Source organism: Rutilus rutilus (assembly GCF_951802725.1).
Source record: "Rutilus rutilus genome assembly, chromosome: 11".
In the NCBI taxonomy this organism is placed as follows: domain Eukaryota; kingdom Metazoa; phylum Chordata; class Actinopteri; order Cypriniformes; family Leuciscidae; genus Rutilus; species Rutilus rutilus.
In genome coordinates this window covers 13,418,107-13,444,110 of record NC_140216.1, presented here as the reverse complement: position 1 = coordinate 13,444,110, position 26,004 = coordinate 13,418,107, and the positions used below count along the sequence as shown (strand labels likewise).

General features: G+C 37.1%; 1 protein-coding gene across 2 annotated transcripts in view; it reads left to right on the top strand.

Moving 5' to 3' along the window:
* The first annotated feature begins 9,275 nt into the window (after positions 1-9,275).
* The window catches only part of col28a1a (collagen, type XXVIII, alpha 1a), a 28,427-nt gene continuing 11,698 nt past the window's right edge, over positions 9,276-26,004 (top strand). Inside the window, exons 1-17 of one of the 2 annotated variants that reach the window (XM_084423182.1) lie at positions 9,276-9,411; positions 10,246-10,392; positions 14,403-14,968; positions 15,372-15,392; positions 16,117-16,176; positions 18,637-18,690; positions 19,028-19,072; positions 19,186-19,212; positions 19,451-19,495; positions 19,578-19,622; positions 21,154-21,207; positions 21,302-21,370; positions 22,083-22,151; positions 22,297-22,365; positions 23,538-23,606; positions 23,703-23,771; positions 23,891-23,959. In XM_084423182.1, coding sequence (XP_084279308.1) covers positions 10,272-10,392; positions 14,403-14,968; positions 15,372-15,392; positions 16,117-16,176; positions 18,637-18,690; positions 19,028-19,072; positions 19,186-19,212; positions 19,451-19,495; positions 19,578-19,622; positions 21,154-21,207; positions 21,302-21,370; positions 22,083-22,151; positions 22,297-22,365; positions 23,538-23,606; positions 23,703-23,771; positions 23,891-23,959 — 1,452 coding nt within the window. In that variant the 5' untranslated portion in view covers positions 9,276-9,411; positions 10,246-10,271. Of the gene's footprint in view, positions 9,412-10,240; positions 10,393-14,402; positions 14,969-15,371; positions 15,393-16,116; positions 16,177-18,636; positions 18,691-19,027; positions 19,073-19,185; positions 19,213-19,450; positions 19,496-19,577; positions 19,623-21,153; positions 21,208-21,301; positions 21,371-22,082; positions 22,152-22,296; positions 22,366-23,537; positions 23,607-23,702; positions 23,772-23,890; positions 23,960-26,004 lie in introns of those variants that run through there. The other variant, XM_084423183.1, reaches the window with a different exon arrangement.

The window sequence follows — 26,004 nt, the reverse complement described above, 5'->3', positions numbered from 1 at the left end:
TTTACATTGTTTTTTTTTTTCATCATGAAGCAAAGCATGACTAAATGAATGGATTTGTCTTACTTTAGCCATTTATGTTAGTTACAATGAGAGAGATGTACGGAAGCGTATTGCATTCACTTGAGGAAAAAAATCTACTCAGTTTTTCTGAATTAACGAGTTAATTATCTCAGAATTACAGGATAATTTTTCATGATTTTTTTTTTTGCTATGTTTTTCTGAATTAACGAGTTAATTATCTCAGAATTATGAGATAATTTTCCATGAATAAAAATGTTTTGCTCTGTTTTTCTGAATTAATGACTTAATTATCTCAGAATTCTGAGATAATTTTTTCTTGAAATAAAAATATTTGCTCTGTTTTTCTGAATTAATGACTTTAATGATTATCTGATTTCATAATAACATGATTATTACATAATGAAAAACGATTTTTTTTTCTCAAGTGAATGCAATACGCTTCCGTAGTGATGTAAAGTATACTTAAAGTATATTTGCATTTAAAGTGAGCTGAGCATAGTTTAAAAATTAATGTACCAAAAGCATTTTATTTTTATTTTATTAATGTAGTTATTTCTAAATAAGAATTTCATGTTTAAATTCACATTGATTATACTCAAATTAAAAGATGGGTTGACTGATCAGTCATTTAAGTAATAAAGTATTTTTTTCTTTTTCTAACTGTATTGGGTGAACAGGAGTGGTATGATACCTTATTGTGTTTATTTAAACAGTTTTGTGTATCCTATAACTGCAAGATGAGTATAATAAAGGGATAGTTCATCCAAAAATGAAAATTATGTCATCATTTACTTGCCCTCGTTTTTGTATCTTCTGCTGAACGCAAGAATGTTTGTAACCAATCAGTTGATGGACCCCATTGACTTACATAGTATGGAAAAATAATACTATGGATATCAATGGTGTCCCACAACTGATTGGTTTCCGACATTCTTCAAAATATCTTCTTTTGTGTTTAGCAAGAGAAAGAAACTTATTCAGGTTGGACAACTTGAGGGTGAGTAAATTTTAGATTTTTTTTATTTTTGGGTAAACTCTTCCTTCAAGGCGAATTACTATGCACATTGCAAGTAATAACATACTGGTGAAGACTGGTCAGCACTTGATGAATGTGGGGATATGTGAGGCTGGTCTACAGACATATGTTTGTTATTCCACATTCAAAAGACAATGAAGAATTATTCTTTTCAGGTTATTTTATTCAATGCTTGTCTCCCAGCATTTCCTAAAAGTGGACACCAAGATTATTCATTTTGGGCTTTTTTTTATTATACAAGACTGGGTTCAATAAACTTGTTTTTATTCTACCACCAGATGGCAATGAAGTGAAAAACTAAACATGAAGGCCATGAGTTGGAATCATAGATAGATTGTAAAAATGGAATACACTTTTTCTTTTTTTTTTTTTTTTTAAATAGACAAATTACATTTTGTTCATTTGTATTGTTATGCTTTTACAACATAAGACCTAAAATACAAGAAATGAAAAAACAAAGTTTAGCATCATCTTACTGTTTTACTTTTTTATAAATTAAAAAGCATCTGGATTTGAACTGGTCTTGGTTTAATTTTATGAATTTTGATTATGACAATTTTTAGTTAGCTAACAAAATATAAGACTATAATATAATAAGACTATGGTCTTATTTTTACTATTTACTATGTATACTTATATACTTATATTTAATATAATTTAATTTAATTTAATTTCTCCAGACCAGTGAGCAGAGGAAACTAAAACCAGAATTTTGGAATTTTCCTCGCATTTCCCTTGGAATGCGAGGGAGGCTAATATTTCTATGGAAAAAAAAACTTGTACCATTACAAAATTCATCAATCATATGACAACGTGTCAGGAGGGGGCGAATGAGCCAAATACCTCAAGCAGTCACTTCAATATAGCTGTCATGTTGAGTAACTCCCCTTTTTTTTGACAGGACAACCCATCTTCATCAGGAAAAAAGGCATTAGGGTAAAAGATGCATTCTGCATGTTGTAGTATTTAATACGATGAGCAATAGGTGGCCTGCCTCTGTAGCGCTCGATGGTGTGAGGAGTTGCCCGAGGTCAAGCAGCTGCCATATTGTTGCAAGTTCTGACAAAGTGCTGTTTGTACCACTTGCACAGGAGTGTGGCAGTATCTATAGCCAGAAAATGTTTATTTAATCAGTACTGGAAAAGACTAACAACATTCTCTTTTTAAAATATAAAATATGTTAAATAAAACAGCAGGAACCAGAAGACAAATTAGATTTTATTTGTATTGGAAATGAGTAACATCCTCTTCTCATTTACTACAACAAATCTATACCAGCTTTTTGTATAAGAAACATTTACCTGTACATACATAGCCTATATATATATATATATAATATATATATATATATATATATATATATATATAATTTAATATAAAATTGTATTAATTATTGGCTTTTATTCAAACCCCCTGCAGTTTGGGAAGCCCTGGCGTGTAATAAATTATCCTAATCAAATAAATGTGATAACGAGTTAGGTCAAAAGGAATGTAAAAGTAACTAAAAGTAGTCAGATTATATTCCCTGAAATGTAATGTAGCCTAATAGATTGTTGCTGACTACAATTTTCTTCATGTAATTAGTATTAATGGATTACACTTTGTAAGTAGCCTAATCTACTCAGCACTGACTACAGTGATATATTTAGGCCTACTTTCTAAATGGTTTTAGGTCAGAAATGGATAGGCTATGCCGATTTGATCAGATGTAAAATACGTTTAATAGAGTCAAGCTTTTCACCTTTGACGCAAACATTTACTGTAGAACGGCTACTTTAAGAATAAATAAATAAATAGGCCTACATTAATTAATGTTATTATAACAGACAGCCTATAGCCTATACTTTTTAGAAACATAATTAGCTGAAGTGGAACCACGTGGTCATCCTTTGATCAAATAATTATTCTGTTTCCAAAGATTAAACATTCAGTCATATTTATTATTATTAATATTATTATTATTATTATTATTATTATTATTTCAGTAGCCAATAACAAATGCCCCGACCAAATATGTGCAAACCAACTCGATAGGGGTACGCTTGTGTTCACACTCAGCAGATTTGGTCAGCTTCCAAGCGAACTCTGGTATGAGGACCAAAGACATGTAAATGAACCAAAAACGGGACAAGATGCAACCCTAAAAAGGAGAAAATGCTCACCTGTTTTTTCTCGTAATAGTCGCGATGTTGCCCATCACAGTTCGGTTCAGGCATCAGAACTGCGTCTCCTCGCAGCAGATCTTCATTTTGTGTGTGTATGTGTGTGTGACGGAGGGATTCCCGCCGCTGTTTTGACTCCTTTACATATTTTATTATGTCTTCACGAGTTCTCAGCTGGTCAAAATACCATCGTACAACGAGCGCATTTAGCCCAGCACACAGCATTGGTTTGGATGTTCGGTAAGTTCCTTCATGAAATATAGGTAGTCTAATAAAAGCTGACTAATCACGTGCGTTTCCCAAAAGCATCGTAATTAGACGTTAGCCAACTATGTTCGCAAGTTCCGTCGTTATCAGCTTAACGAGTCAGGGGTGCGTTTCCTGAAAGCATCGTTAACGAACATATGCAAACAGCATCGCAAAGTTGTGTAGTTGGAACGACAGTTCTCTGTTTAGAAGAATAGTTTCTATAGTTTGCATGACATGTGGACTTAATAAATCCTTATCTTGAGCAAAATAAGCAAGCTGACATTCAGTTCAACGTGTGTTTTATTTAGAATACATACAAATGTCATTTACATCTTTTAGTTTGTCAAGAGATTTAAAGCACCGTTTTTGAAGAGTAGGCATGCGAACCCAGATAGCACACGTCTATTTGATGTGATGTTTATTTTTAAGAGTGTTTGCTCATCTGCAATACGTCTATAGGACGTTTCCTGTCAGATGTCAAATAGACGTTTAGAAGATGTCAGTTTAACATACATTCTAAATCATTACATCTTTAAGACATCTTCTAAACGTCTATTTGACATCTGACAGGAAACGTCCTATAGACATATTGCAGATAAGCAAACACTCTTAAAAATTTGTCTTCCAGATGTAAACATCACATCAAATAGACTTGTGCTATCTGGGAACGTGCTCTACAAGAACGAGCCTATGATTGAATCTGGAAATAAAGCACAAATAACTGAGAAAAATGAGAAATAGTCCTCAGATGTCATGTCTGTAATTTATAGCAAAACATCTTAGCGTTAATTCGATCTCAAACAGATTCATTAAAAGAAGTTATTACTCCACCACGTGCGTGATGTCATAAACCAACGTGGTTGAACGACCACTTTGCGATACAGTTTCGGGAAACAGTCGTGACTAGCTAGTTGATTTCTTCAGTGATGCAGCGAGTTACATCATTGTTCGGAAACGCACCCCTAGTTGTGAACATATCCATGTGTCTTTAGGTTCGGTATCTGGTTTGGTGTTAAAAATGCCAATGTGAACACTAATTGGATAAGGACTTTTTTTTGTCCGGGCCAAACGAACCGACCTACAAATGTGAACACAACACACCCAAGGAAATAAGTAACTATTTTACGAGGTGCTAATTATTATTATTATTATTATTATTATTTTAAATGTTATGTGAATCATACAAACAAAGAAAGTGAAGGTCCACCTCTAAATATATAGGCCTATACCCGTGACTGGGGGGTAAACCAATTCTAAAACGTAGGCTACGGATGAGTTTGTACAAATTCAGTTATTAACCACCAATTTGCCAAAATATTTACAAATTGCCATTAGATTGTGTTGGCAAACCCATCTGAAGTTCATGACCTTGTAGATTAAAAGTAACCCACATTACTGCCACATGCCATTAAGTTGACATAACCTTGACCTTTGCCCTTAATTAAGATAACACCACTTCATACTGTATTTTTTTTTCTAAAACAGCCTTTTCTGATTCATCTAAGCGTTTAAGGGTTTGCACTAAGAGATTTCCTGCAGCATCAGATCTATGTGCTCCGCGGATGCGCTCACTGCCTCAGGAAGGTTTCTCCATATCATCTTCTGACATGTTTAACAAATCACCCAAGCACAATTGGTTCAAGAAAACTTTCATACCCTGTGGTAATGCATGTAAGTTCCCAGGGCCGTTAAACTGTCTTTTAGTGCCATGCAACAGCAAATCTCTGCAGCACTTTTCATTTGCATCTATTCGCTTAGCAGATGTTTTTTTCTAATTCCAGAAATTTATCCAACGAAAGGTTAACAACAGAAGCACATATTATACATATTTTGGCCATACTGAACACCTAAAGTTCACAAGTGAAGTCAAAGCTCATTCTGCAGTTGGTTCTTGTGCAAATGCTTAAAGGCACAGAATGATTAAAACATCAGTTTTTCCTTGTCATGACTCCCTTTGATGCACCCCGGGCAGCAGATTTGGAATTTACTTCAAGTTGGTGACTTCATAAAAGTACTAAAATCATTTAAAAAAAAATGAAAAATGGGATTTAAAGTGGAGCAACAGAGAGGAAACCAACTTGATAAACTCCACCAGAAACAATTTGTAGAGAAATTATTTTTCATACTGTCAACAGAAACCGCAAAAATGGATAGCAACTGATTATATGGATCACCTGCAGTTCCTTCCTGAAGCCTAATTAGGGAAATCCTGGCATAATACAATGTTAAATGCCCTTCATGTTGTTGATAACAAAATAATATATATTTTTTTCTCTTTGTATTTTTTTTTATCAATTTGGTACAATATATCCTATTCAAATCAATGTAATAAACAAGTTAGCTCAAAAGTAATCTAAAAGTAATCAAAAAGTATTTAAACTACAATTTTCATCATGTAATGGACTACAATGTGTAAGGTCTCAGGTCAGAAGAAAAGGGATATACTATAGGGATATCAGATGTAAAGATACAATGACTGTTTCAGAGCCAAACTTTTCACCTTTGTCTCAAACATTTCATGTAGAACAGAACAGCCACTTTAAAATATTGAAGATGTAAATATAGCAGACATGCTTCATATATCTCTTGCATAAAGTGTCAACTTTCCTCTTATGACTTGGTGCTGCAAGTGACATCTTAAGTGCTGTTTAAAAATATGGCTCATGATGACATCACATTGTCATAATATGTGTAATGCGATCTGAGCTTTTACGTCTGAGGCATAGCTTAGTTGTAATTACAACAGCACAGCAAGCATTTTTAAACAGATTTATGATTTTTACATTAGAGGAAACATATTTGACTTTCAGAGGCGGACCAATTAAATTTATCCTACCATTAGTATCAATAATAATTTATTGACGTCTGTTGCTGTATTTGCTATGGTTCTCCACTGATGTTCTCCGACTCCTCCTCCCTGTAAGTCATTTTGAGTGCCTCGTTGCCCTGTCACATTTTTTGTAGCTTGTCAAGTGGAGAGGTATTTCACTCACTGTGCCATCAAGAGGGTTTGATCGTTTCCACATTTTTCGAAGAACTGAGATTTATCAGATGACAAGGTTGGGAATAGGGTATGTGATGTGACCCTTTTCTGAACTATGTAGTTCAAAGAAACATTCAGGAAAAGTAGATGTGATAAAAAGTTTCAACACACCTACTCTACCTACACCTACACACCTAATTTTTAAATGATTATTTCTGCAATATACAAACTGAAGTAATGGAATGGTGTAGTGACCAAACAATTCCCAAATGATCTTATATTTTATGTTCTTCAAAGTCGACAACCTAGATTCCAATCCTGTTCATTCTGGACCTGCTTAATGAGGTGCATTCTGGGAAGCTGTAATAGTTTTTCCTGCACTAGTCCAACCCATCCATTGAAAAAAATATATATAAATGTATTAAATAAAATAATATAAATATAAAAATATTTTATATTTTATATATATACACAGTGGGGAGAACAAGTATTTGATACACTGCCATTTTTGCAGGTTTTCCCACTTACAAAGCATGTAGAGGTCTGTAACTTTTCAACTGTGAGAGACGGAATCTAAAACAAAAATCCAGAAAATCACATTGTATGATTTTTAAATAAGTAATTTGCATTTTATTGCATGTCATAAGAATTTGATCACCTACCAACCAGTAAGAATTCCGGCTCTCACAGACCTGTTAGTTTTTCTTTAAGAAGCCCTCCTGTTCTCCACTCATTACCTGTATTAACTGCACCTGTTTGAACTCGTTACCTGTATAAAAGACACCTGTCCACACACTCAATCAAACAGACTCCAACCTCTCCACAATGGCCAAGACCAGAGAGCTGTGTAAGGACTTCAGGGATAAAATTGTAGACCTGCACAAGGCTGGGATGGGCTACAGGACAATAGGCAAGCAGCTTGGTGAGAAGGCAACAACGGTTGGCACAATTATTAGAAAATGGAAGAAGTTCAAGATGAAGGTCAATCTCCCTCGGTCTGGGGCACCATGCAAGATCTCACCTCGTGGGGCATCAATGATCATGAGGAAGGTGAGGGATCAGCCCAGAACTACACGGCAGGACCTGGTCAATGACCTGAAGAGAGCTGGGACCACAGTCTCAAAGAAAACCATTAGTAACACACTTACGCCGTCATGGATTAAAATCCTGCAGTGCACGAAAGGTCCCCCTGTTCAAGCCAGCGCATGTCCAGGCCCGTCTGAAGTTTGCCAATGACCATCTGGATGATCCAGAGGAGGAATGGGAGAAGGTCATGTGGTCTGATGAGACAAAAATAGAGCTTTTTGGTCTAAACTCCACTCGCCGTGTTTGGAGGAAGAAGGATGAGTACAGCCCCAAGAACACCATCCCAACCGTGAAGCATGGAGGTGGAAACATCATTCTTTGGGGATGCTTTTCTGCAAAGGGGACAGGACGACTGCACCGTATTGAGGGGAGGATGGATGGGGCCATGTATCGCGAGATCTTGGCAAACAACCTCCTTCCCTCAGTAAGAGCATTGAAGATGGGTCGTGGCTGGGTCTTCCAGCATGACAACGACCCGAAACACACCGCCAGGGCAACTAAGGAGTGGCTCCGTAAGAAGCATCTCAAGGTCCTGTCGTGGCCTAGCCAGTCTCCAGACCTGAACCCAGTAGAAAATCTTTGGAGGGAGTTGAAAGTCCGTATTGCCCAGCGATAGCCCCGAAACCTGAAGGATCTGGAGAAGGTCTGTATGGAGGAGTGGGCCAAAATCTGTGCAAAAGTGTGCAAACCTGGTCAAGAACTACAGGAAACGTATGATCTCTGTAATTGCAAACAAAGGTTTCTGTACCAAATATTAAGTTCTGCTTTTCTGATGTATCAAATACTTATGTCATGCAATAAAATGCAAATTAATTACTTAAAAATCATACAATGTGATTTTCTGGATTTTTGTTTTAGATTCCGTCACTCACATTCGAAGAGTACCTATGATAAAAATTACAGACTTCTACATGCTTTGTAAGTGGGAAAACCTGAAAAATCGGCAGTGTATCAAATACTTGTTCTCCCCACTGTATATATATATTGTAGAGGTACAATTTATCAACACAATTAATTTCAAGCATTTCAACATAAGTCAATAGATTTAATGATATGATAGATATATGCTAGACAAAGTTTTTTCTCCACTGGTCCAACTCATCCATATTGTATAGAAATACTATAAAATATGAAACCTTTCACTAGCAGTGTAATGCCTTCTGTTTGTAAAAATTCCTTTAGAAATAATAAAAATCTTCTTTTTTTTTTTTTATTCTTTGAAATCTGTGACGTCCTTGTGTGTATATGAATACAAATTAAATGAAAGAAAATACACTAAAAGGCTATATTTTTGAGGTGAGACAGGGCTTCAGTTTCTAAAAGAGACATTTTTTAGCTTGAGGATACTGATAGAAATCCAGTTTAGACCTGCATATTTTCTCAAAGGATTTTCCTCTGCCATCTGCCCATGATAGTTGTATTAAAGTTAGAGCGCAAGCAATTGTTATATCAGTATAATATCATTTAACTGAAGACAGTCTTGTTTATTTTTCCAGTGACTTTTTTACACTACGTCTGTGAGCTAATGGCTGATAAAGACACGCATAAAATGTTTGACAGGAATACAGGAATCAAGCCTGTCAGAATAATCACCCTCCCAATCCACTGACAAAAGGGGGTTTTACTCTAGGAGTCCCAGAGCAGTGAGCCGGTTACTGTCAGGATACTGGCACATTGAGCACAGAGTGATTACAGAGAGGGTATTACTGCATTATTCACAGAATAAATGCCTGGCCTCAATGAAACTTTGCCTATTCTGCCTCTAGCTCTTTCATACGGAGATATCACACACGATGAGGATGTAACTGGACATGAATGATTAACTGGATGACTGGATTATTAAGGAAACAGACAGTACAGCAATTAATATTTAGGTAAGGAACCACCATAATCGATTCCTACTGTTCATTTTCATACTATATTTCTTATTTTGTTGGACACAAGAAAGTAGATAGTCTACATATTGATAAGATTTTCTTTATGTGTTATGGCTATTGATATGAATAAGTCCAGAAAAAGTCCAGATCTTCATGATACAGAGTGTAAAATAGAATATATGAATAGAATTATGTGTTAAATATTATATTATTTTTATATATCATTTGTAGCAGAACAGAATAGGTTTAAAAAAAAACGTTCACCTAAAAAAGGATCAAATGTGCATTAACTTGTGGAAAAAAGAACATCGTCATCAAATAAAATGTAACGTTTTCTCAGCAAAATTCACTGGAATAGCAGCAGCATGCTTGTGTCACACTTTACCGCAGTGAAGTGATTTTGTGGCACCTTCAGGGCTAAAATGGACAGGCCATGTGCATGACTGCCTCAGGGTAGTTCATAGGATATTGCTCTTCCTGACCCTCATTATTTCTATTGTCAAGATTCTGATTTTTTAGATGCGGAACTTTGGGCCAGGTGTAAAAGTGTTGTAATGATCAGTTTAATTAATCACTGCAGTAAACTGCATACAAATTGGAGTGGAGATGGCTTGAAAACATATTTCCCAGGAATAAAGAAACATTGATTATTAAAGCAAAAATCTAATTAGGTATTCATTACAGGGATTTTTACCACCGATAAGGATTTCTCATTGCCTACATTTTTTTAGGATCTGTCAGGATGTACTTAGGATGTCAAAAATGAATGCATTATTTTAGAGACATGTTTTCAAAAATGAATATGAAATGTATAATATGATTCATTTGTAGTGTGACGGCGTGAATAAGCAGGAAGAATGCAGTGCGGTGTGATGTTGTGTCTCCTGCTGCTGATACTGTCCTGTAGTGCTAGCAGCAAGAACAGAAGAAAGAACAGACAGAAACCTGACAACACTGTCATCCAAAATGAAGTCAGAAGTAAGTAATCTGTCTGCCTGTCTACCCAAACCTCTCTAATGTTTTTCAGTTTTCTTTTTTTTTACGATTGCTTGAACCAGTTTCTCAATACTTTGGTTACTTTTTCAAAACTCTTCACACAGTGAGCAAAACAGCAGTCTATGTGGGCTAAACTGTGGATAATTTTCCATTGCTTTGGCACAAAATGCATTCAATGACTACATCTTTCAAATTGCATTCATTCTTTTCTCACTTTCTTACTCAGAGACACCACCGCCAAAATGTCCCTATAGGCCATAATTCTGTATCATAATACAGAACTGAATAACTGAAGAAAATGAAAATACTATCAAAATAATTAGATGTAGTTGAACACAGTTATTACCATATATACAAAAGGGGATTTGTACTGTAATGTAAACATGGACCATGTAATATAGACTGGAGTGAATTTTAATCAGCAGAGAGCTGTCATTCTTGTTTTGAAAAACATTGCATAAGGCTACCTGTTATTACAGTTTATCTCAGTCGGTTTGGTACATATCTTGAATCATGCAAACCATCATTTGCAAACCAGTCAGTGCATTTCTCGAAACAATTTGTACAAACAGCACTGCAAAATCCTGTAACTTGCTAAAAATCCCTAGTTCATCTCTCAAAAGTAAGTATTATGTCAATGAACATACCAGTGCCATCAGAATGACGAGGCCGTGTGTCATTGTTCACAAACAAGATAGTCAAAATGCTTAGCCATGCTGTCAATAAAACTGTGTTCTCTGACAGAATGTGATGGTTTTTGATGACTGATTGAAAATGCACAAGGTGTAATGTTCAGTTTGATTTCCGTTTCGGTTTTCCTGGCTTGTAACTCATTGTTTCCTGTGTTTCCTTTCTTTTTCCAATGTTTCTAGAATGTTCTCTTTTGTTGTCACAATGACTCATTGTTTGACTGATTTGATTCAACTGTTCCTTGTTCAGCCCTTTAATTACTCTGTTTATAAATATTCCTCAGTTTGAGTTGTTATTTGTCCATTCTCATTTATTTTTAGTTGGATGTTATTCTCCTGTGTTTCAGATTTCTCCTGTGCTCCTGCATGTTTTTTGTTTTGATTTATTGTTTAATAAATTGACTGCTGTGTATAGATCCTGTCTCAGCTTTTCCTTCCTGCAATTAACTGTGACAGAAGAACAGACCTACATATGGATCTACCAGCAGTTCAGATTCTCCTCCTAAGCCAGGAGGACAGCACCCTTGAGGACCACATAAGAAACTTTTCATAACTGGTGCCCTTGGTGCATTATCCTGATTCCTCCCCATGTGTTTCCTTAGAGCTGGTCTAAACAGTCAAACTAAAGCATGCTTGCCTGGAGATGGTCCTCGAGGGCGTTTTTGTGAATACATTGAGTGGGTGTTATGCCACTCTGGTTTCTCCTGGACAGTGGTTGAGGAGGAAGTAAAAGCTCCAGATCCCATTCAGCCCCTTGTCAAGCCTAACACTGACCCTGAGCCTGAGCCACGGAGCCAGAGCCTGGTGCCACTTCCATTCCGGCGCTGGAGCCTGCCCCAAAGTCTGACCAGGGGCGAGAGAAGGCACCAATGTCCATCCCAGAAGGTGTTTTACTAGAGTTCGAGGGCATGGAGTGGAGCCCTGGCCATACTTCTGCTACTGAGGGTGATCTGAGCCCAGACCCTCCTAAATGGTATGATGATCTGGATTATGTCTTTGTCCAAAATAACGGTCTCCTCTAATCCTATCCAGTTTCCAGTCTCCTTTGTCACTGCTGGTTCAGCCCAGCTCCAAATCTCCTTCTTCGCAGCTAGTTAGACCCAGCTCCAAGTCTCCTTCGTCGCCACTTCAGGGTTCGTACGGGTGCTTGAAATCCTTGAAAATACTTGAATTTTGATGTTGTGTTTCAACATTTTCAAGGTTTGAAAAGTGCTTAAATTTTGGATAAAATGCTTGAAAATGCTTGAAATTGTAACTGTATTTCTTTCACAACAAATACCTATCTGACTGAATAGTTCGTTTATTAAATAGAGAAATAAAATGTAGCCCTTCAGATACAGAGCGATTTGCGCTACGCTGGTCTGAGCAAAAGTAGGCAGAGTTTTCATTTTGATTTCCGTGCTTTTTTGGATGCCCTGTTTTTTTTGGCCGCGCGGGTAATCATCACAGAGCGCAGTGGCAAAAGTTTAACTATTTTTAACTTTGACCGCGGCGTGCATCTAAGCATCTAAGTTTTGTTCAAACCTTGTCTATTTATAGCATTATCTCTTTTAATGTGATAAAAACACGAAATAATAATTTTGACTATGTATTGGTATGTAATTTACGGTGGTGTAAGGTGCTGGAAAAGCTTTAAAATGGACCTTGAAAGTGCTTGAAAAGTGCTTGAATTTGACCTTGGAAAAGGTGTACGAACCTTGCCACTTGTCCCGCCCAGCCTCCCACTCTCTCCTCCTCTGACTACTCCATTAAATTCCTCAGCCCTGCCTCAGCTGGCTCCCTTCAGACCCTTGGCTCCTTCTTCAGTGGCTCTACCCAGCTGCTTGGATCCGCCTTGGGCTTCCTGGTCCACAGCCTTGGTGTGTTGATCCCTTGGCTCCACCTCAGGCCTCCGAGCCAATTACTCCACCTCGGCCCATCGACCAGTCAGCTCCACCTAGGTTTCTTGCTCCCTTGGCTCCACCGGCTCCCTTGCCACTCTGACTCCACCTTGGTCAGTCGTCGCTCTGCCTCCGCCACATAATTCAGGGCCAACGACTGCACCTCATCCTGCCTCATCTCTGCTTCGGCTCCGTTGGACCCTGGCTTCACCTTGGCTGCTCGTCACCGCTGCTCCATCTTGGCCTCCTGGTCTTCCAGTGTCGCCCAGTTCCTCCGTACATCAGACTCCACCTGGGTCTCCACCTCTCCCGGCTTCACCTCAGTTGTTTGGGCTCATGACTGCTGCATATAGATCCTGCCTCAACTTCTCTTCCTTTCTGCAACCAACTGTGACAGAAGGCTGCACTTTTTGTATGGCAGATATTACTTTCAACAGTACAAATGCATTGTTGTATGTGGTACAGTGACAGGATTCACAGTTACTATTTTCTGTTGATCTGACAACAAATTATAGTCTCCAAACCCTTTCACCATGCATCCTAACTCATGTTCTTCCTGGCTGTTGACCTTGTTCGTTTCCTTGTTGTTGTTGTTATTGTTGTTGTTGTTGTTGTTGTTGTTGGTTTCTTTTTTCATAGTCAGAAATTGTAACTGTGTTGTGCTTTATATATTCTTGCCAATCGAAGGTTCATGAGATGCACCTCTGAGCTGTAGATCATTGGTTGATTTAATGCTTTACATTCCCCGTTTATAGTGAGATTTAAGATATACATTTACAGAAGAGTGTAATAGAAATGTATAGAAAATATGCTTGACAGATTATGTCGTTCAAACATTTTGCTTTTAATGATTTATGCAGTGAACTAATGCCTAGAGGTTTTGGGGGTAAGACTATGCAACAGAGAGTCAGAATAGTCTGATCAACATGATCAATTGATAATGTAGGACAAGCAGACAATTGTACATAATCAATTGCATGAATGTACTAAAGCATTGACAATTTGATCAAAAGAATGAAAAATATTTTTTTGCTTTTATGATTTGCACAAGTGACTAGATGATGTGGAGGTTAAACAGGTAGTTTTGAGAATTAGTTGTGATCTGAGAAATGCACCAAAGCATTTCAGAAAAAACTGCAGTGATTTTAAGGTCATTGTTTTTTTTGACAAAGTGTGTTTGTTGGGTGAAAACTACTTGCTAGTATGAGTTAATTTAAGACATGCATGAAGTGTTTTGGAAGTTTTGGTGCATTTTGGATGTAAAATTAACTGCTGTACAAAACTAAAAGTTGGTTAGGAAAACTGTGTGATTAATTTAGAAAAAGTGTAATTTTGAGAAAGACCTAAATATTGAGAAATGTGTCCTAGCAATTATATATATAAATATTTATATATAAAAAGCTGTTGTTTCATTTTTCTGCAGCTCTGTTCTGTCCAGTGGAGTTGGCTTTTTTGGTGGACAGTTCAGAGAAAGCTACAATGCCTCTGTTTGAGAGGCAGATGGATTTCGTGTTGCGCTTCAGCACCAGGCTGATGCAGATGCAGGTGCCCGGCTGGCGGATGCGGGTGAGAATCGCTGTCCTGCAGTACAGCAGCAACGTCTTAGTGGAACACAACTTCCGGGACTGGCAGGACATAGATGTGTTCCAAAGCCGAGTGGATGCTATGACCTACATCGGCCAAGGCACCTTCTCAGCTTATGCCATCTCAAACGCCACTCAGCTCTTCATCCGAGAGACAGCGGCCAGCAGCTTAAGAGCAGTGATTCTGTTGACGGATGGGATTGACCACCCGCGCAGTCCCAGTGCTGTGACTGCAGCTGCAGATGCAAAGAGCAACAACATACGCATGTTTGTCATTGGGCTGTCGGGATCCACACGAGATGAGCAAGACAACGGTAGACTGAGGTCCATCGCCAGCGCACCGCCTCAGCAGCACCTGTTCAGCCTCACTGACCCACAACTAGATGAAAAGCTCTTCAGAGAACTGGTGAGTGTTTGGAGTAGGATATGTTTTCACCTGGAAGGCATAAGAGATGGTTAGGATCCATTTAACTTCTGGCCATGAGGAATAACTTTCTTGTTTTATAAGATTATTAACTTGTAGGCTGGAAATGTTCTCAGAACTTTGACTGACAACATTCTGGCAAGGTTCTCTCAAAGTTATTAACAAATGCTCTTCCAGTAACATTGATAGAACATTCATTCAGCGTATTTTGGTCTTCTATAATGTTCTCAGACATTAGTAGAAACCATTAGTGGTCCTAACCACTTGTTTTGAAACAAAATTTCATATATGAACAATATCACAATTCCATCAAGATCTGCATGTATCTGTCAATGGTTTATACTTTTGTGTATCAGTCTACAATGCTCTCTTTTCTCTTTTACAGAGTGAACTTGCGAACACAGTTGTAAGTACAGTTTTTCAAACTGAATTTGAGATGTGATGGATAACAGTCATTTTACTATAATGACCAGCTAACTGTACATTATCCTACTTATTACATTAATGTTGTTGATAAATGAAAGTATGTATAAATGTCTGCAAAATTACACAAAGTCCACAGAATGTACACTTCACAATTTTCCTAATTTAAATAATTCCCGCCCAAGGCATACGCAAAATAGGGCAATTCCGAAACATGTTTGAAAAAGGGGCTTTATAGAGACAGGAACTAAATATAGCTTTACTTAAAGACTAGGAAGGGAGATGTTGCATTAATGTAAAATATGTGAAAAATTATGTTTTTTCAACATTCAACCATGAAATCCTATTCGAGACCCCAAAAACAAAATCAGGACCTTGTAAAAGGACATAAAATGGCCTATTTTAAATCAAATAAAATAGTTACGGTTATGTTTGGTTCTATGGACTCTTATTTTGATATTCTGTTTTGTTTCCCTTGGTTTCTATTTCCCTGCTGTGTTTAGTTTCAATTTCCTAGGCTTCTGATTAAATCCTTGTTTGTTTCTATAGTTACGAATTATCCCCAGCCTTGTTATAGCGTTGGATCACGAAAATCATACACATGACAACATTTTATAAAATAAAATAAAAAGATAAAATATATATATATATATATATGGCATACTAACTGTATCATTTATCTCTAATGGCTTATTTCTCTGTTACAGTGTCCTCAGCCCAAATCCTGTCTGTGTGAGAAAGGAGAGAGAGGTCCTCCTGGAAAACCAGTGAGTTCATATCTAAATCAGTTTGATAGCCCAGTCAATTCTCATCATATCATATCCAGCTTTCTCTGCAGATTGATAAAATAGGAAATCATTGTAGATGTTCATAATCACAAAAGTACCAACATGATTAATCTGTCATTGGCTCTTAAACAGTACAGCCAGGGTTATTACAGTAAACTAAAACCATAAAAACTTTTGTTTCTTGAAATAAAGGTAACACTTTATTTTGATTGGTCTCTTTTGAAAATGTTGTTAACTATAAGTGACTTTGCAACTACATGTCAACTAACTCTCATTAGAGTATTAGTAGACTCTCTAATAAGAGTTATTATTAGACATGTACAGTAGGTGCAACATTACTTTTAGTCAACAGAATGTCTTAAAGTGACCATCAAAATAAAGTGAAAACGAAATAAAATACTGCAAACTTTAACTGCATTAAAATAAAATGGCAAAACTATTTTATTTCAGCTAGTTTCAGTGACAGCATTTCTCATTTCCATCTTGTTTTACTTGAAGTACTAAAATAACCTAAACTAAAACGGAAATAAAAATAGATAAAAACTATATAGACATACTTTTAAAAATAATAAAAATCACAAAAACATGACAAAATGGCAAAAAAAGTAACTAAAATGTAAATGAAAGCAGAATTTTTTTAAATAAAACTATTTAATAATAGTAACATCAATTACAACAGTCTCTCCATAATACTAAAATAACAGTGGATTTTTTTTTTTTTTTGTCTAATTAGTCTCTGAATACTCTGAATGGAGACATTAGACATCAGACCTATGATGTGGAAGACAGTTTCAAACACTAGTAGATCCTTGCCTGATCTGTGCACATGAACAAACAAAGTTAGAATTGTTTGAGGAAGAATTGTTAAACAGCAATAATCCTCTCTCTGAGCCGTGTTTGATCTAACAATGTGAGGCGGTTAACTCCATCGCTCTGAGTCTGAAAGCCCTGGTTTACAGCCAGAGCAGGTGGATTCAGGGCGATCAGAGAGGCGGTACATGAAAGCGTAGGAAGTGTTTCCCACACTGCAAGTGTAGCAGGTGCTGGAGCATTCAAGAGGACCCCTCTGTGCTTTGAAATATGTGTACGCTTCACAGGGTGGGTTAAGATCAAGACGGGCCTAGTTGTCCAAAAGTAATCTAATCAGATTTCGGCTATTGGATTGGATCAAACCTTGAAAATGGGTCGTTCAAAATATTGGTTTTGATCTGGAGCAAATTGTCAGTTTTTTTTTTTTTTTTTTGCTTTCCCCCAAGACACTTTGCATTCACTTCACTCTCAAAACTTGAGTTCTTTGCAAATTAACTCAAAGTTTATTGGAAGAACGCAAAACTTTTGCAAAAGAACTCAAAAGCATTAATATATATATATATATATATATATATATATAATTTTTCACCCATTTTACATTTTTTTTCCATCACCATGTCCCTTTAGTGGCACAGTAAAGGTCTTATTGTTTAAAGGAAATTGAAAATGAAAGGGGATGCTTGTTTGTTGTTTCCTTTCCCTTCAAATAAAACACTTCAAGTGACCCGACATCGACTCTTCTACCTTTTGATTTGCAAAAGGTTGCAGATTATGCAGAGATAAACAAACAAAAAGTTTGGCATCAACACTTGATTATTCTCATAAATCTATGCAGAATTTATGTGGAGGTCAAATCCACTGACTCACATAGAACGTAATGGGAAAGCTTTCACTTGTCAGTAAATACCTAGTTCCAGAGGTGTAAAGTCCAGGCGCCAGAAAGTAAAAGTCCTGCCATATGTTTATTCCACCCATGAACTCAGCCAGCGTATTTTACTAATTAGTTCTATCTCCTGGCTGAAAAACTGTGCAAATCCAGGTGATTGGAACAAAATACTGAGGAGGACTTTTACTTTCTGAACCTGGACTTTACACCTCTGCCTAGTTCTGGCATGAAACTCTAGATGGTGCAGGCTGATAGGTCTTTAACTCATTCGGTAGCGATCACGTCATTATCTATATAGCACAACTGATTGGTTGTTGTTGCATCAGCTCAACATTCAAACAAATACCGGTAGTGTTGCTGTTAGCAGCGTGCTTTCAGAAACCCTCCACCTTCCCCAGCTCCACCTGTATATATCTGCTACGGGGGTTAAATCATGTATGTTACATGTGCAGCAGCAGTAGCAGCATGTCTTACATGCTCACAGCAATGTCTGTGAATATATTGGCAGTAGCCAGTCTCGGGACTTGCTCTGCAGCAGCAACAGCAACGTAGCAGATCTATTCCGCCAAGACCAAATACATTAACATTGCCATATCCATTACCATGCCAATCTCTATTACCATACCACTCATGACAGAAATATTGTTCAATTACACAAAGGAAATTTTATCCAACCATGTTATTTAAAATGTATGATTGAAGTTATTTTGCCTGCTCATTCTATAACTTCTTGTAAATATTAGGGCAAACCAGGCGATCTAGGAGTTGATGGGCCTCCTGGTCCTAAAGGATCTAGAGTAAGTCTCATTTTAATACAAATTCTGTGTTATTTTTTGTTTCCTAAGCTGATCAGAGTTGTGATTGGAAAATTATTTTATATATAAATATATTACATTAAAAGATAGAGCTGACACGTATGTACAGACCAGAATCAAGTATGGGGTGTTTTGAATTGAGCTAGTGAACTACCACCTAGCAACCAGCCAGAACATAGCAACACCCTGGCGACCACCCACTACACCCTAGAACTGTGGAAGCGAGTTGTGCACAGGCAAAAGCCACTTGTATTTTCTTCAGAACATGTAAAGAATTGTTCTCAAATCTGATTTTAGGGTTTTCTCTTTTTATTCATAGGGAGAAGGAGGTTTAAATGGACGTCCAGGATTAGAGGGTATAAGGGTACTATATCCTCATATATTATTATGTATATATTTTTATTATATTAGCATAAATATTTTTTTGCATGTTCATTGGTGGATTTCTGAGCGATCAAGTCTCTTCTTTTGCTACAGGGAAGACCAGGACCGAGAGGAGAAAAGGCTAGTATATTTGACTTAATGACAGTGAATTCAGTCATTTTACTGTACAACATGAAGTACTGTACTGTACTGTACAACATGATTCTGCTTGTCAGTAAATGATGAAAGCTGTTTAATCCTGACTGATGCTTTCAAAACATCAGGAGACTACGTCACAGAAGACAGCCTGAGGATGAAGCGTTATTGATGATATTAGACACAGGACAATGAAATTAACTTTCACTCTCTCTCCGTATAGGGGGGGAAAGGAGAATGTGGCACCCCAGGGGTGAAAGGAGATCAAGTACGTTTTATTAAATGATTCTCTTGATCTGTGATCTGCGGCCCACAATCTGTCATGATGATCCTGTCCTTCATTCCCACAGGGCCAGGACGGTCCTCCTGGACCACGTGGACAAAGAGGAGATCAGGTTGCCTTTTTTATCCCCTTTTTATAGTGTTAAAAATGTTGGGATTTGTAAGATTTAAAAACATTTTGTCACCTGATCCTTTAGAAATCATTCTAATATGCTGCTCAAGAAACATTTATTATTATTATTATCAATGCTGAAAACACCTGTGTACAATTCTTTTTCAGGATTCTTTGATTAATAAAAAAAATCATTATACAGAACCATTCAAAAGTTTGGGGTTAGTTAGAATGTTTTTTTGTTTTGTTTTTTGGAAAGAAATTAATACTTTTATTCAGCAAGAATGCATTAAATTGATCCAAAAAAGTACGAACAATTAATTTTTTACAAAAGCTTTCTATTTCAGATAAATGCTGTTCTTTTGAACTTTCTATTCATCAAAGAATCCTGAAAAAAATGACACAACTGTTTTCAACATTGATAATAATAATACATGTTTCTTGAGTAGTAAATCAGAATATTAGAATGATTTCTGAATGATCATGTGAAACTGAAGATTGGATTAATGATGCTGAAAATTCAGCTTTGACATCACAGGAATCAATTACATTTTAAAATATACTCAAATAGAAAACGGTTATTTTAATTTGTAATAATATTTCACAATATTCCTGTTTTTACTGTATTTTGATCAAATAAATGCAGCCTTGGTGAGCATAAAAGACTTCTTTTAAAATTGGCGATCCCAAACTTTTGAACGGTAGTGTGTGTGTGTGTCTGTGTTTATATATATATATATATATATATATATGTATGCATGGATTTACCCTGATTTATTATAAAAAATTGTTGCATTTTACATTATTTTCATAAAAAGTCATTATATTGTGCCTAATGCAAAAAATATTGATTAAAAAAATAATCAAATATTACCATATTTTTCTTTGATTCTTACAATATATGCTGTTTTTGTTTTTATTTAATTAAATTATTATTAAATTAAATTATTAAATAATATAATGAATTATGAATTATTATTTAATTACAGTAATGAATGAGGAGTAACATACCTCCCAAGCTCAGTGAGGAAATGATCCTGCTTACACAGTCAGATAGCCTGTCCTCTCCCTGCACATATGGAATGTGATTGAGGGATTAAGTGCTGTTCTTACACTAATGTAACATAGCTAAAGCAGTGAATCCAGGCCTACACGCCATTGTTCCTCTTTGACGGGTTTCTTTGTTCCTCTGGATTAGCATGGGGACAGGGGTTACTATCTCCTGCCCGCCTACTTCCATCTCTGTCCTTGTGGTTTTGGTTTGATGACAGTAGCCTCCGTTTTTTTGACCCGATTCAGATTTAGAGAGCTTCAGTTTCCCACACAGTCTATTCTCTGGTGTGTCTAGCTGTCATGTGTCTAGTTAAAACACATTATAATTGATGGCATACCTTGGTAGAGGTCCAGTACACTGTAAAAGTCCTTAAATAGACACACTCTTTCAGTACAACTAGCTCACAGATCATAGACGTGATTAGTGTGAAGTAAAATATATAATAATAGACTAATAAATGAATATCTATCTGTTTTAGGGACTGAGTGGCAACCCTGGTGACTCTGGCCCTGAGGGCCCTGTCGGACCTAAAGTAAGAATATTGCATCTCACCATTATGATGTGACATTATGAATGGTAACATGAAAATGATATGGATCATGGAATGACAGTGACATCTTTCCCAGGGTGAGCGAGGACCTAGCGGACCCTCCGGACCTCCAGGGGACCCAGGGTTCGGGTTTCCTGGTGCAAAGGTAATGGCTTCAGATTAGTTCATTAGTTTTGATTTCAAGATAATGCCAAACATATTTTAATATCTGGTTAGACAACATGTCATGCATGCAGTTTATGAATAATTGAGATAAGACAATTGTCACACCACAGAACTGTTTTCTTTTATATACATTTCCATTCATAAGTTTGGGTTCAGTATTTTTCTAGCAAGGATACATTCATTTGATCAAATGTGACATTTGCGTTGTCACAAAAATATTTAATTTCAAATAAATTATATTCTTTGAACTTTCTATTTTTCAAAGAATCCTGAAAAAAAACAAAAAAAAAATGTATCATGGTTTCCACGAAAAAAAAAAAATAATTAAGCAGCACAATAACTTATATAACTTAAAAATAAGAAATATTTCTTGAGCAGCAAAACAGCATATTAAAATGATTTCTGAAGAATCATGTGATGTTGAAGACTGGAGTAATTATGCTGAAAATTCAGCTTTCCATCACAGAAATACATTACACACACACACACACAAATATATATATATATATATATATATATATATATATTTATATATAGTTTTATATTACTGTTTTTACTGTACAGCTATGGTGAGCATAAGAGACTTAAAGAAATGTACGGACCACAAACTTTTGAACAGTTGTGTATCAGTATGCAGTTTTATTATAATTATAATGGAATCATATCCATGTAAACTCTTTGTGTTTTGTAAGGGGGACAAAGGTAGCCAAGGCAGACCTGGGCCCACCGGGCCTGTTGGGATAGGGGAGCCAGGAATGCCTGTAAGTGAAGTGATTCGGCAGTAACACCACTAGAGGGAGATACAGATCCTTGGTCATGTGTTTTTATGTAACAGGCAACTATCGGGCATCTTATCCACTGGGTATGTATAGTATAATGTACTAATATTTAATATCTGTTTGTTAGGGCCAACCAGGACCTCAAGGAGTTCAAGGCAACCAAGGGTTTCCAGGAGAAGGTTTACCAGGGCCAAAGGCAAGAATTAACAATAAAAACTCCATCTTCCTCCCCTTGTGAAAAATAAGTGTGCTTAATTGTTTAAAAATGTGCACTTGTGGTATACTTTAAATCTTAAAATTACATTTATAAAAAAAAACTGGCAAGCCACTTAAGTGCACTAAAGAGAGTACACTTTTATGACTATTTCTTAAAACATTTAAGCGCACTTTTTAAAAATGGATTCAAAAGTGAATAATGTCAAAAAGTACATTTGAATTTTAGTCATTATGTTTTAATAATCTTTTTTCGTGCTTTAAAGAAGTGCTCTTATCTTGATGTGTTGACTAACATATTAAAGCACGTGAAGTATTTGATAATAATTTAGTTAAGTTTTTTATTCGATATTTCATTTAAAATTAAGACTAAATTGCAACTTCATTTACACTTTTAAAGTATGTACTAAACATTATAAGTGTGTAATTAAAAATATATTTGAATACTTTTATATTTTAGTTTACCATAATATTTTAGCATATTTAGTTAGCTTGTCAGTACATTCAGTACACTTTAACCATATTTCAATAACAATAGAAATAAATATGAAATTACATTTAAAGATGTATTTAAGTCATACTTAAAGGTGCTCTAAGTGATGTTGGGTGACGTCACTTCTTGTTGACGTTTAAAGTATTGTCAAACAAAACGGAGGCTAGTTAGACCCTCCCTCCTCCTCATCCGCGCACTAACCCCCCAAACCACAACCCAAATTTTTCTTGCCGGTTATTGGCGGGAACAGTTTGTTATGTTTTGTGGTGCGGGTGAGCCCAGTTTGTTTTTCTTGCCGTTTGTGGAGCCTGTGGTGTCTACAGAGACCGCGTTTTTTTACAGTGTGTTCAGGGGACAGGCAGCTAGCGGATGGTGAGGAGATGTTTGCTGTATGTGACAAAAAATTTTTTGACCTAAAAAACGCGTGACATCGCTTAGAGCACCTTTAAGTGGGTCAAAAAAGCACCCTAAAGTTCATCTAATTGCATTTATCATTTTTTTTTAACTATAATACATTTTCATTTATACATACATTAACACACTCAGGTATATTCCTTTAAAGTGTATCATTTCCTTAATTAGTAAAAATGCTAGTATGCTAAATGCGCTGCTCATGTGATTGACATCTGATTATGTACTGAATAATGTAATGATGCTTTCAGGGTGACCGGGGATTTGAGGGTCCTAAAGGTGTACGTGGACCTCCTGGGTTTAGCATCAAGGGTGATAAGGTAGAATACATTATCAAAAAATAAAAAAAATGACATGCTGTTGTGGAGTGTAATCAGATCCAACAATAAGACACTGCTCATTTCTCTCTTCTGTAGGGTAACACAGGGGAACTGGGTTTACCTGGACTGATGGGATTTCCAGGCGTAGGGATCCAGGGTGAAAAGGTAAAGCAAAGTTCTTATCTATCCATAGGCTGCACCCAAATGCCTACATTGTTTTATAGGAAATCATAGTACAACATTCAATTTGAAAATACTTTTTGATGTGGCATCTCTGGCTGCAGGGAGACCTGGGACCCATTGGACCACCTGGACCAAGAGGCCCCTCTGGAGTGGGCATGGTGGGCCCTAAGGTGCAGTGTGTGTGTGTGTGTGTGTGTGTGTGTGTGTGTGGTTCAGGTAAACCCTACATTATATTATTCCACAAAGATGGAAATCCTTGTCCGTGTGTGGTAATATTTTGGTCGAGTTCCTGCGTTCTGTCAGTGTTGGCCAGGGAAGGACCAGCGATAAGTCATAAGGGAACTCTCGCAACCCAGAGGTGTCCTGATGAAAAGGCCGAATGAAAACACTGGGTCCCCGAGAGGAACCAGGCACACACGGAAGCTCCATGGTTTGCGATGTGGAGGGGGCGTGGCCCAAGGAATGACTCGTCAGTTATTGTGCCAACCGTAACCCTCAGATCACCCTGGCCACCCGCCAAAGTATCCCCTCTCAAGGAAGAGATAGATTGGGGTGTGGCAGAGGGGACTCTACCCACACAGAGATCATTGAGTCTCGATCTAAACATCACGATGGCCATGTTCCCGCAAAAAAAAACATGACTCATCCACGAGTGCTGCCGAGCGTGATTAAGCCCAACACGCCAAACAGCGCTCGTGACCTTTAGGCAGATGAATCACACACCCACATCCAGAAAACACATGGGCGAGCCGTCTTGAAAAAGACGTGCCACGTGCAGCTCTTTTACAGAGAGGTAAAAGCTCAGCAGAGTGCTGAAGCACCCAGGGAGAAGCACACACACTGTCGGCAGATCACTGCACAGACCAGCAGCAGGCAATGCGATCTCGCTGGAACGCGCCGTTGCACCAACACACTGGAGAGCCGCTCGTCTCGTAGAGTGAAGATAATTCAGAATAGCTTGTGGGAGTGAATAAAACTCTTGGCTCCGAAGCGAAAACATAACTGCATGTTGCCAGCGTACTTCCTTAAAGGGATACTTCAGGATTTAGCAGGATAACAGCTTTGTATCAGTAGAAAACCTGTAGTATTTTCGAAGTACCATGCTTTCCTCCCTCATATCCCCCTGAGACGAGAGATTTATGTATTTGTTGTCTGGAAAAAATCCTCCGATGACGCAAAAATCATCATTTTGCATCATCTGAGGATTTTTTGGCCAGAGGCTAGAGACTACAGCCAGTAGTAGTAGCTAGACTTGTAGTCAAGACCGCCTAAACCGAGACCAAGACACTACCAAGACCAGAGGGTATCGAGACCAAGACAAGACCAAGACCAAGACCAAGACAGACCAAGTCAAGACCAAGTCGAGACCAAGACCGAGACCGAGACCAAGTCTATTTTCAAAAAAAATAGACTAGTGTTGAAGCTAAGCAATAACTATGAATTCAAGAACAGCAGCATACTAGGGTTCAGCCGCAGTTTCAATACATATTAGATGGTATTACTTCAACTACACAGGCAGAACAATACAGAGACAGACCATGTCATGTGTGTGACTGTGAGCTCACTGTAAATGTTTTTGCAGGGTGAGATCAACTATGTGTAGCAATTGGATAACGGCTGTTACTGCACTATTAGAGGATTGAGACTCCCTTAACTTTTGTGTACTGTTGAGGACTGACATGACTGGTACTGACTGGTTCATCTGACAAAACATCAAACACCTCCAACACCATCTTGCTCCTCCAACAACTGTCTAAAGAATGAGAAATATGTAACCAATTGAAATTATACTTAATGTGTACTGTAGATGAAATCGTAACATCAAATTAAAGATACGCAATTATAAACTTGGATTAGGCCTAATGTTTAGTCAACACAACGGAGATATGCAGATGATATTTAAAAGACCATTTATTTAGTCTAACACCATCTTAAATACAATACTGTAATCAAACAACACACACACACAGAGAGATATCAAAGACACAAATTCATCTAAGCAAATGCCTGCCTATCTCTGCCGATTTCGGAGTCTCCAAATGAATCCATTCTGCAACTTTTAAATACATAATAAAATGTTTAAAATCGAAATTATAGGCTTAAGTGCAGGATCCGAAAGTTGGTCGTTTTGTCGCTATGGTTACACACACACACACACACACACACACACACACACACACACACACACACGGTGCGCTCAAAGTCATCTGTCAGT